We start from the raw sequence: 11,207 nt of genomic DNA on the forward strand, positions 1-11,207 counted from the left end.
TTTCCATGGACGTAAATTCGTTTCCACGCTGCACGGTGCAAAAAGACACCGTAAGCGAATGTTTTAAAATAATAAAGTTCATTACCATTCTGGGTCATGTTTTGGCAATGTGTTCTCTTTGTGTGCCTTTATTCTACGTTCCGTCGAGTTCCATGAAAGAACTACATTTTGCACCTAGCAGCGCGATACGCAACGCGAACAGGAATATTTATTTTTCACCATTTCTTTAAAAATGTGATCACATTAGTGGCGTGCAGTGTACGGGAAAAAATGTATTTTCTCCGTCCCGAACAAGCACGATTCACACATAAGGGAAGCATCAGGTTGCGAGCCGGAAACACCGTGCCAAACAGAGCAAACGAAGCACACAGGATGTGTTGAATGGTACAAGTTTCTTCGCTATCGTTGGCTCTTTTGGTTTGGTTTGGAGAATAGTGCCAGCAGCGTCATACCAGTAGAAAAACATTATTGTGAACTGACTGGAGAAAATGTGGAAAGTACAACATGGATTCGTAGTATAACAGTTTGGCTTTGTCAGTTGCTGCTTAAGTTTTGTGGAAACTCCATCATTGAAATGAATCGTAGTTGAAAGTTATGCAATATTGTTATTTCAAATAAATCAGAATGTTCAATGTCAGTTTATCAACAATATTTCTAATAGTTATTTGACATATTTTCTATGTCTATTATGAAAACTATCAAAGATCGTTAAAAATTCAGACACATGTTGACAATAAATTCTTTGAAGTAAAGGATTCCTTCAAAGATTCATAAAATAACTTCGTTCGCTTCGTTGAACCATTCAAACAATGATCAATTTCGGGGTAAAAACTTATACAATTATTCTCGACTGTCCTGTCGATTCGTTTACGAGCGAAAAAGTCTCTCTCGCTCTGCTCCATTTCCTGGCAAAACGAAGGCCTGGCATGAAGTTCATGTAGCCACAGATAAGCCTTTTTGCCGGAACATAACAGCGTGCAGGATGAATCGACTTCCTTTATCCTTCCGACGCTACTCGAAGTAGGCTGTGTTTGGTTTAATCTCTGTTTTAACAACTTTTTTTCCATCGCCATTGTTCCTGAACGGCTCCTGAAGTTGTTGGGCATTGGTTTACTGCAAGGTGACCGTTCTGTTGCCGTTTAAAAGTTCTTTTTACTACATATGAATATTAAATGCGTTCAAGTACTTTATGTGCAAAGGGGGTTTCTTTACTCAATACGCACTTAAGGTTTGCTTTGAACTTCTTTTCATAATTTACTGAGCTATTGATGTTGGTATTAACAATTCTCAAAGATACCATAACCATTATTAAGTTCCAGCTATATCCTTCCCTGGAAAATGTAATACAGCTGGCTGAAGCGTCTAGTTCTAGCCATTGCCCTTTTGAAACATTGATGAACCCGAGGGCTTCATGCTATTAGTAACCCAATCACAGTGCGAACAGGCGGAAACTTTGCGGATCGATTTGATTTATCGTGCAACGTTCATCTGCGATAACTCGCCACGTGAGTTGAAGGAACGAGAATTAGGAGCTTAAAGTATTGGGTTCGATCCAGCCATGGTAGGATTACCGTGGCGAAGAATATCGCGCAAGGATAGTGTCCGTCGGAGATGGTATTACGGCCAAATGGATGGATTTCAGCGCTCACTCGCTAGGCCGATAGGAATTATGCTAAGAAAGGATGATGATTTAAGAATTATGATACCATAGCATCAAATTGATGGTGCTTCAGAGAATAATACGAGTTTTTCCTCGTAATATCATTCAATTAGCATGAAAATGCATTAAAAGGTTCTAGAAAATAATTTTGGAACAAAACATTACAAAACGTATCGATTGTTGAAAGTTTATTTCTGCATCGTTCTTTTTCTTACTGGCACATATTAAAGTATACCATTTTATTTTCGTTCGCTTCCCGAGGTCAACCCTATCGTACCATCCAGCCTCAGCCTCAACCTCAAATATGATTTGCGACATATTGACTTGATTTTTTTTTGGCTTAGCGTAGGAAAATATCTCAGCTATTTGCAGGCAGATTTTACGAGCAGACCGCATCGGGCCCGGGGTCAGGTGGTCGCGATGCAGCAAATAAGATAGCCAGCTTTACGGACGTAATGATCACGAGGGCCAAAATCATTGCCGATAACCCCTCCAATCGTACCAGCTGGCTGACACGCTCATCAACCCAACCGGTGACCGGGAAAGGAATGCGAAAATTCTATTTATTATATTTAATTTTAATGATTAATGCTGCAGAGTGGTGCGGAGCAGGGTTCTTGCCGAATAGGTGATCGGGATGGGTCACAGCAGTCGTCGTCTTGAAAACACATTGGGCGAATCATATCAATATCTATTTAAAAGCATTAAAATATTTAGTTTTTTTATGCAAAATAAGAAAAATCATAAAGCTAATGTAAGTACACATAGATTGGTTATATGAAATTAAAATTTATTGAAACTTTACATTGTTAAGACAAACGACAGAAAATATAGTAGTCAAAGGAAGGAAGTGCATATAAAAGACTAGTTACGTTTATAAAAATCCGATGAAAATTAAAAAAATTCTTAATGTAAATTAAAAACAAATTGAAACGCATAAATAGTGACTTCAAATACTAAAAAGGGAAAAGCTACTGAAAAAAGCGAAGTTAAGAATTGAATAATTTACAAAATAGTTTTGTAAGGTACAACTTATAAAAACAGAACATAAACCAAACATATTCAATAATTGAAATAATAACAAATTGTAAATCATGTTTAAGTTACTAAATAAGGAAACTCAAAAGTTTGACCAACTGCCCAATGAACAATGACACAAAGTTATCGACCAAGTTGGCACCCGAATGCGTCACCAGTAAAAAAAACCAACCAAAGCCCGCCTCCGGTAAGACTCAGAACGAGCGCCAACCCATCGTTACGCCATCCACGTGAAGTGACAACGTTGCTCTGAAAGAAATTCCTTCATTCGCTAAATTGAATCCATCGCCGCCGCCGTCGTCGTCGTCGTCGGGCATGTTGTTTGCGCTGAGCTGCACGCGTTCATCCCATCATCCGGGATCCGAACGGGGTGTTGATTGCATCGTGCAGTTCGTCGATCGCCAGGTGTGAGCTGTGGTAGCTACAGAAGCTTTGAACCCATCCCCGTGTGCATATGGGGTGTTGGTTGAATGCTTTCGTATCTCCCTACCTCGGTGGGAATGAAAATTTGTGTCAAACATTTTGGTGCACTAATTACACTAAAGTGGATTGTAGTTTTAGGTAAAACGATAGGAAACTGCTCAAACGTGATCAAGCGCGACCGGGTTTTTCTTTCTCGGTGTGTCTGCTTCGATGCTCGGCAAGTAATCGAATCGTGCTAGTGTATGTTAAAATCCGTCACTTTCACCACAGTGGCAGCGAATCGCGTTTCGGTGCGTGAGGTCGCTGATTGTGCGTGAGTTCGACCTTGTGAGGAAGGAAAAAAAGCAACAGTTTCGCAGGCATACGGCGAAAGGCGCAAGGGTGCGCAGGATGGTGTTCACAATGCCAACCGCTTGGATGGTGATCTTTCATCGGTTCTAGTCGATTGCAATACACCGCACGTCGCTTGCAGTCTGGTGAGAAAACTGAACGAAACGCGCGGGCAAGTGAAAGTGTTCCCATCCGGCACCACACGCATCAGCGACTGCATTCGATTGTAATCGATCGTACCGTACTGCGTTTTTTCTCTCGCGATCACGCTTTAAGATGCACCGGTGAGGACGCACTGGGAACCAGTTCGCATCGATCGCACCGTCGTGATTCGTGAGGGATTACTTTTTTATTCACTCAAAGCATAGACGTTCGCTTAAATCTTTACACGGTACATTTAATTCGTTGATTTGTGCTTCATTTGCCTTCACGTGCTTCTGTGCTGCGGGTGTTTGTTTTTTTTTTGTGCGTTGATTTGTCGTCGAGTTTTCCAGCCACCCAAAAGCCCAAAACAATAATGTCGGACACAATGTCGGATGCGGGCGAAAGTACGGGATCGGGCGCAGGAAAGGTAAGTGGTGCCAATTGTTAATGGTGATTTACTAGTCTGGCAAACCAGTGGGGGGGAAGGTGGATTTTTCCTCAGTTTTCCTACCCACATTACCAACACTGCCGCGAGTGCAATTTCACGTCCGATTCGCGAATTTTCCGCACTCCAGACGGTTGAACCTTCGCTTGCGCCTTTTCAATTGCCTGTTTTCTTCATCACTTTCTTTGTCTTTCTTTCTTCTCTTTCTCTTTCTGCGCGGCTTAATTACTTAATGGCGATTGTTTGGGGTGCCTAATTTTCACACTTGCCATTCGTTGACGACCGGCCGGGTCCTGTGTGTGCGGACATTATCGTGCGGTGAATTTGGTGCTTTAATGTGATATGATACACTCTCACCCGGTACGCAGCAGGAGTTGAGCAAAGACCAGTTGAAAGGTAAGGGAAACACCGCACTGTGGAACAGTGATGGCGGTGGAGTACGAAGCAAAAACCAACAAAATTAAATCCAATACTCGTGTACACCTGAATTCGAAAGCGGAGTTGGAGCTGTTTTTTTTTGCTCTTCTGTCTGGCGAATCAACGTATTTCGGTTCGGTTTCAATCTATTTTTGTGAAGTTGTGCAAATAAATCGCAGCATCTAATAATCAAACCTACGGCATGGTGTGCGGGATTTGTGTATCTACCGCTTTTGCTTTGTCTTCTCATCCTTTCTAGTATTGCGTGATGCGTTTAATGCATTTGATAAGGAGAAAACGGGCAGCATCTCCACGGACGTGGTCGGTACAATTCTGGAGCTGCTCGGTCACAAACTATCGGAGGAAGAGTTGGAAGAGGTGATCGAAGAGTACGACGAAGATGAGTCGGGACAGCTGGAGTTCGATGAGTTTGTGGCGCTCGCCTCGAACTATGTCGAGCCGGAGGAGGATTACGATGCATTGCGAAAGGAGCTGCGCGAGGTGTTCATGATGTACGACAAAGATGGTAAGTTGGTTAAAAATTGCGATGCTTCCAGGAAATGTGTTTCAGTTGAAGTTTTACCAGCAAGAAAAAATGTGATTCGACATTTTATTCAACAACTCCTGCCGGTTAACGAAAGAGTAGGATTTTTATTTCATTCTATCGAATAATTCCGTCCATCCAAATTGCTTCGGTGCTGTACGTAACGAGCTGCACAGAATGCACTTTCGTTCGAAGCCAACACTGCTCGATGACGGTGGCTGACGAAGGATTGCAATGCATGTCAGGTTATTTTTAGCACCGTCGCAAAAAAACCCGATAGATTGGGTGGTGTTCTCGGTATTCAAAGACTCGGTTGGTTGAGGTTCGATAGTGCATCTAAGGTAGGAGTAATACAGAACATAATATGGCGCTTGTACCAATCATTTTCAATTTTAATATGAATTGCATTTCGAAAGTGAAACGTAGCAAACATGAATGGAAAATAGAGCACACAAACCAAGAAACAGGACACTAATCAGATTGTTCTGTCATGTTTTGTGCCAAGCGTGCGACAGCGGAATAAATTGATAATAGATTGGATCGGATATATTACAGGCTGTATTCACAGACTACAGGTTGTAATAACGCATAACTAAGCTACCAATTTCACGAAATAAGTTAACTTTAATGGTGATTTTTCTGTGTGAAATTATAGCCAAAGGATACCTTCCGGTCGAAGAATTCAAAGCAATCCTCCGAGAACTGGATGGTGCTGTGCCAGAGGAGGAACTGGATGACATCGTGGACGAAATCGATGCCGATGGATCGGGCACGGTGGACTTTGAGGGTAATTGCAACAATGCTAGACGACCTGTAGCCTTTATCTTTTAATCTACTTTCTATTTATTTTTGCACTCATCCAAACGTCAACTACAACCATTCATCCCTGAAACAGAGTTTATGGAAGTCATGACAGGTAAGGTCGCAAAAGAAACAAAGAAAAACTACATGAATGTGGTATTAGTTGCACTTGTGTCGAGCTCGCTGCACTTTGCATGTTACTAATGACTCGGCGCAACTTGGCAGAAGTGAGCAAAACCTACGTTGCAATTGCGACTACCTTTTCCGTAACACCCCACAGAACTAACTCGTTCACTTCCACGAACCGTACCACTTACTTGCGGGCTTACTGGCGAGTTTCGCATAATTAACTTCGTCCTTTGTGTTGTGTTTTTCTCTGCTAAATGTGATCCTTCCTAGCACATACTTCCTCCAAGTTTGTGTGTGTGTGTGTGTATTTAGTGTCTGTAGCGGATACGCTTACTTGGAAATATATGCGCTAATTTGCTTTTATCCTGACCCTTGGTTCTTATCCCGTGCTTTAGCTGACTACTACGCGTAAACACTAGCAGTAGCTTGCATATGGGTGCTCCACGTGGCTGCACTAAGCTTATACGGTACCGATGACGCACACCCTAGCCACGTGCCGGCAGCATGAGGAAGATTCTGCACCGCTTGAGTACTTTTCCAAACAATCATCCACCGTTTTAGAGCAGATGCAGATGTGCATTGTGGAGACCCGCACGCTTGATGATGCTTGCCAGATAGAAGCAACAGCACCAGTGCACAGATGATTGAAGCAAAAAGACTAGATAATTAGAAAAACAAACTATGAGAAAGAGAGAGAGAGAGAGAAATAGACTTTGGAGTGGTCTCGCTTTTCCCGGTGCCACACATTTGTGAATCATCATTCGGCACCGGATAGACGAGGACTCAGCCACTATGTTTCATGTTCACTCGCAAACCCATACTACACACATGTTCACCGGGCTCCGATGGGGGACTTGTACTGTAACTGAACTGAAAATAAATATTTCATGCTTTTAGGATAAGTGTACCTGTTTGTTTCGACAAAGAACGGAAGGACGGATGAAGGAAAAGCTGGTGTTGTTGGAAATGATCCAAAAAAAAAAATGAAGGTGCTCAACTCACCACCAGGCTATCATGCGTAATTTGTTTTCGCAATAACACAAAAAAAAGAATACGAACACCAACGTGCGACAGCTCCTGTGATGGTACTAGACTTCAACAAAGACAAGGATTTACACATGCATATCCTCGTACACAGAGATAAACGCACAGAGAAATTCCGAGAACCGAAATGCTCCAGCCACCAGACACTACAGTACGCCATTCGGTAAATGTGCACGGGAAACTGTTAAGAGCTTCCGAGGAAGCAGAAACTTAATAGCAGAGACCTAAATATATTCAGCCGTAGTTGGATTAATGGAGTGAAGTTTCTTTTCTGCTGCTTGCAACATTCGAAATAAAGCGAGGAATGTACGAAAAATTGGTTCACCTCGTTTTTTGGGAGGGGGATGGTACGGTCTGGTAAGAACGGTATGCTTATAATGCTTTCCCTTTGTGTGTCTGTAATTTATTCTTCAATCCAAAAACACTCATTCAAACTCGCACACACCTACATTTACCCGGGGTAAGTTGATTTAAGGGCTGATTTGTTTGAGCACGGGATAAGATCGTTAGCGTTTAGAGTTAGTGTCTTTGTGTTGTCTTGCGAAGCAGTACTTTTGCGTGAAGTGGGTAATTTGATTTAGTGAAACATTTAAATACGGTGCTGCTGGTGTCGTTTGATTAATGAACATATTTATAAGATAAGGAGAATAATCTATTTTAATGCCGTTTCTTCAATGAATACATTTTTTTTCACGCCAGATGGCGCCACTATTCTAAGTCGACAATGCCAGTCAGGGACTGAGCTACCGCATTTGACTTCTGTGAATTATTGAGTTCCAAGAAAGATTACTACTGATATTTTTTTACATTTATAGCTGAATTCAAATATTACTCAACATCATGTTTAGTATTTTGTAAACACTAAATAAAATCGCATGTATCATTAACTTATCTTTACAGCATCAGCTTAATTGCAACCACTGTTCGCGAAGGTTTAATTTTTATGCAATCGTAAATATTCCAACATTCCAACCACCCCAATCAACATGTCATATGATTTGAAACAACTCATCTACCACCAACGAGCGACAAGTTTATAAATCCGCGTGTTTGCCGTGTAACGTAGCTTGGGTTTGAATATCTTTTGGCACAACTTTTCGCAACCTCATCGCACCACTCATGCCAACCAACTGCGCGGTCCGCCCCATTGTCGCGTTGAGAAAAGCCGGCTTTCCACATACAAATATAAAATCCGCACCACTGGTGTGCCCTTATTTTTGCACACGTGCTCATGTGCAACCGCCGTTCTTCGGCACGTCTCAGCTGGATGATGCGTGAAATGGGTTTCGAATTCATCTCGCCGAAGGTGTGGACCTTACTCCCGGGACGTTACATTCGATGCAGCACATAATAGAGCGATGCGGAATGTCCAAAGCCCACACTGCGAACCACATTGAGCAATAAAGCACTTCGCGCAACGTTCGTTCGTTCGCTTCGAAGCGCCCTATTCGTTAATTTTCCCTCAAAGACGCTTGCCGAGCCGTCCGGTCGCGCGGATGGGAAATTGATTAGCGAATATTTTGTGCGCAATCTCGACCGATCAAAAATCGATGACGATTCGATGCGATTAGGATGGTAAATAGAGGCACACCGTAACGTTGCTAAGGTTGCACGCAAGCAATGCGGGGAGTCGAGTGGCCAAGCGGACTGTTGAAAATTCGCAATTGACAGCAAATAAACAGCCTAACGGTGTAATTAATGTGCCGGCATCGTGTTGCGCCTGCGATACGCTCGTGCTCGCGAATTTCTGGCCCCGTAGTGAGGCAACCGGGGTTTTGGCGGGCAGGTGTACGGACTGGTTTCGGGTGACCCACACCGTGTCACCGTGACATCTCACCAGAAGCCAACCCACTTTCCCCCACCCCCGTCGTTTATCCATCAACGCCCGAAATGTCGTCCGACGGTGGTGCGAGCGTCCATCGTTCAAGGACCACTGGATCCGGCTGGACTGTATGAGCATCGATCGAATTTCCATATTTACATGCGCCTCGGATGGAATCTGGAGCCAATTAATCATATAAATACGAGCCATTTGGGTTACCGTCGGATGGGGTCTGGCGTCTCTGGGGTCTCGTGCGTACGTCCGGGCATATCCGCTTTCCCAGTATGACCGGAGCAGTAATCTTGCCATCGTTATGCATACGATCTAGATTTTATGAAGCGGAATTTACATACTGTTTTAGGTACTAGTTATGCTCGGGGAGGCATTGCGTCCTACGTAAGGGAAATTTTTGAATAACAATACATTAAGGATCTGGTTTTCAATTTCAAATAAAAAAAAATACTAGTAACATATTACAATTTTGATAATAGTCAAAGTGTCATTTTTGCTGAAACATCTAGCAAACAATAACATATTAATCTCAACTACTAGTTATATACTATTTTAAAATACGTTTCATATTATTCAAGAAATAATAAATGATACACCAGTATAAAGACAACGTATTTTATCACTACGGGTAAATATTTCTGGTAACCTAGCCAGCACAGTTTCCTAACAATCATATTATTCCATGAGACATCCATTGAATTCACCAACTTCCAAGCGCTAACGATAAATTTCGCACACACGTTTTGCTAATGCAACTGCAATTATAAAACACAACATTGCAGACGCACACGTTACAATGTGCATATTCCCATTCGTGATGCGTTTTTCTAAACAATCGGAGCTTGGGAATAGGTTCACCCCCTACAAAAATGAATGAGTACAAGTGAGTTCGTTATTTATTGCTTTATCTCAATGTTTGCAGATGCAAGTGCCCGATGCATTGTAGGGCTTTAGTGCTCAAGACGTACCTACTATCGAGACAAACTGAACGAATGTGCAACTCATTTATTGTTTGGCAAATGCTGAAGATCCATGTAGATATAGAGCTTTCCGTGTAGAGCTCGCTCGCCATGTAGTAAGAAGAGTGAAAATCTCCATTTTCCCACTGGAACTGTCATCATCCGATTGTTTTCTTCTGTCGTACCCTTGACAAAAACAACACATCGTTTACGCGGAATAATGATATGTTTGTTTGACAGCTGGAGATGATTTGTGCGTGATGAAAACGGTGGCAACCAACAATCATAATGGGAACTTAATACAATCCTCACAAACTGTACAATATGCGAGCTCGATCTGAAGGTTTAAGTCAAATAAGCGTGACTTGGCAAAAAATATCTTATTTCCGTAATTATCCAATTATTCGAGAGGTTTCGTGAGCTATGGGTGAAGAAATGTTACTTGTTTAAAAACTATGTAGAAGAAATTGAAACAAATTTCATTACGTTGTAAAATATTTTCACTACACTACAATATAACCAGGCACCCCATAAGGCTACCATGAACTGTAAATCGTGAAAACCTACATCCTCGGGCCAAGTTCTTAATCTGCTTCTGAGCCCCAATCTCCCAAGAAATTGCTTCCTATTGTACACCATTTACTAAACGCTTTGAACATTATATGGTACCTTGATATGCTGTTGGCAGAACATTACAAATAAGCAAAAAGCACAAAATACGTTCTAATCTTGCCCATGCCCATGTCCTAAACCGTTCGAATCCGTTCTACTCGTCCCATGAGATGCCGTTCCAATAAAACTCCGGTCCCGGAAGTGGTCCACACGAACACGGAATTCAACTTTCGGCTAATGTTGAACCGGCAGACCGGATTCCAGCGCAAGCGGGCATGATGCGTGAATTTCTGTCCCACGCCCAATGTACCTCACTGCGCCACCACTGTGATCACGGCGTTACGGCAATTAAGCTATCATGGTGGCGGTTCTCTCAGCCGCACGGTGGTCCGCACATATTTACCACTTTTAGTGTTGTTTCTTTCACCGAGTTTTGTTAGGTTTACTTTCCACATCGAAAAACACATACAAACGCCCTGACACGAATGTTTGAACGTGTGCAAGCGTCGTCAATAAATCATCATTGTCCGAGTGTAAGCTTTAACGTTTCACTCCTCCAAGCACACACCAGGAGGGAACTTTGCTCCAAATCAACAGCACTTGGAAGCATTGAATGAGGTTGACAGTAGCCTAAAATGGAAGGGAAAACTTTGTCATACCCACACGTTGATTAGAGGCAGTTCGTCAACGTCCCGGTTAAGAAACCGGGCACCAGTATTTGACGATTGCAGCTGTTAAAGAAATGATTACACTCTGCAGGATCTCGCTCATGCTCAGGACCATTGCGTAAGCAATGGTTTGGGTGTTTCTTTTTTCGCAGCGTTGGA

At 42.5% G+C, this 11,207-nt stretch overlaps 1 protein-coding gene across 1 annotated transcript; it reads left to right on the top strand.

Annotated features, from left to right (window-relative positions):
* The first annotated feature begins 3,968 nt into the window (after positions 1-3,968).
* On the top strand, positions 3,969-6,006 carry LOC128713161 (troponin C, isoallergen Bla g 6.0101-like). The gene is made up of 5 exons (XM_053808022.1): positions 3,969-4,022; positions 4,409-4,436; positions 4,717-4,983; positions 5,657-5,788; positions 5,897-6,006. Exons 1-5 carry the CDS (start codon positions 3,969-3,971, stop codon positions 6,004-6,006), a joined length of 591 nt encoding a protein of 196 aa, XP_053663997.1.
* Positions 6,007-11,207: the final 5,201 nt, after the last annotated feature.

The sequence above is a fragment of the Anopheles marshallii genome, chromosome 3, assembly GCF_943734725.1.
Source record: "Anopheles marshallii chromosome 3, idAnoMarsDA_429_01, whole genome shotgun sequence".
NCBI classification, from domain to species: Eukaryota; Metazoa; Arthropoda; class Insecta; order Diptera; family Culicidae; genus Anopheles; species Anopheles marshallii.

Coding starts and splice junctions, on each gene's coding strand:
- LOC128713161 (XM_053808022.1), top strand. CDS start 3,969: ATGTCGGACACAATGTCGGATGCGGGCGAAAGTACGGGATCGGGCGCA. Junction 4,023..4,408: donor CGGGATCGGGCGCAGGAAAG/GTAAGTGGTGCC, acceptor CCCGGTACGCAG/CAGGAGTTGAGCAAAGACCA. Junction 4,437..4,716: donor GAGCAAAGACCAGTTGAAAG/GTAAGGGAAACA, acceptor CATCCTTTCTAG/TATTGCGTGATGCGTTTAAT.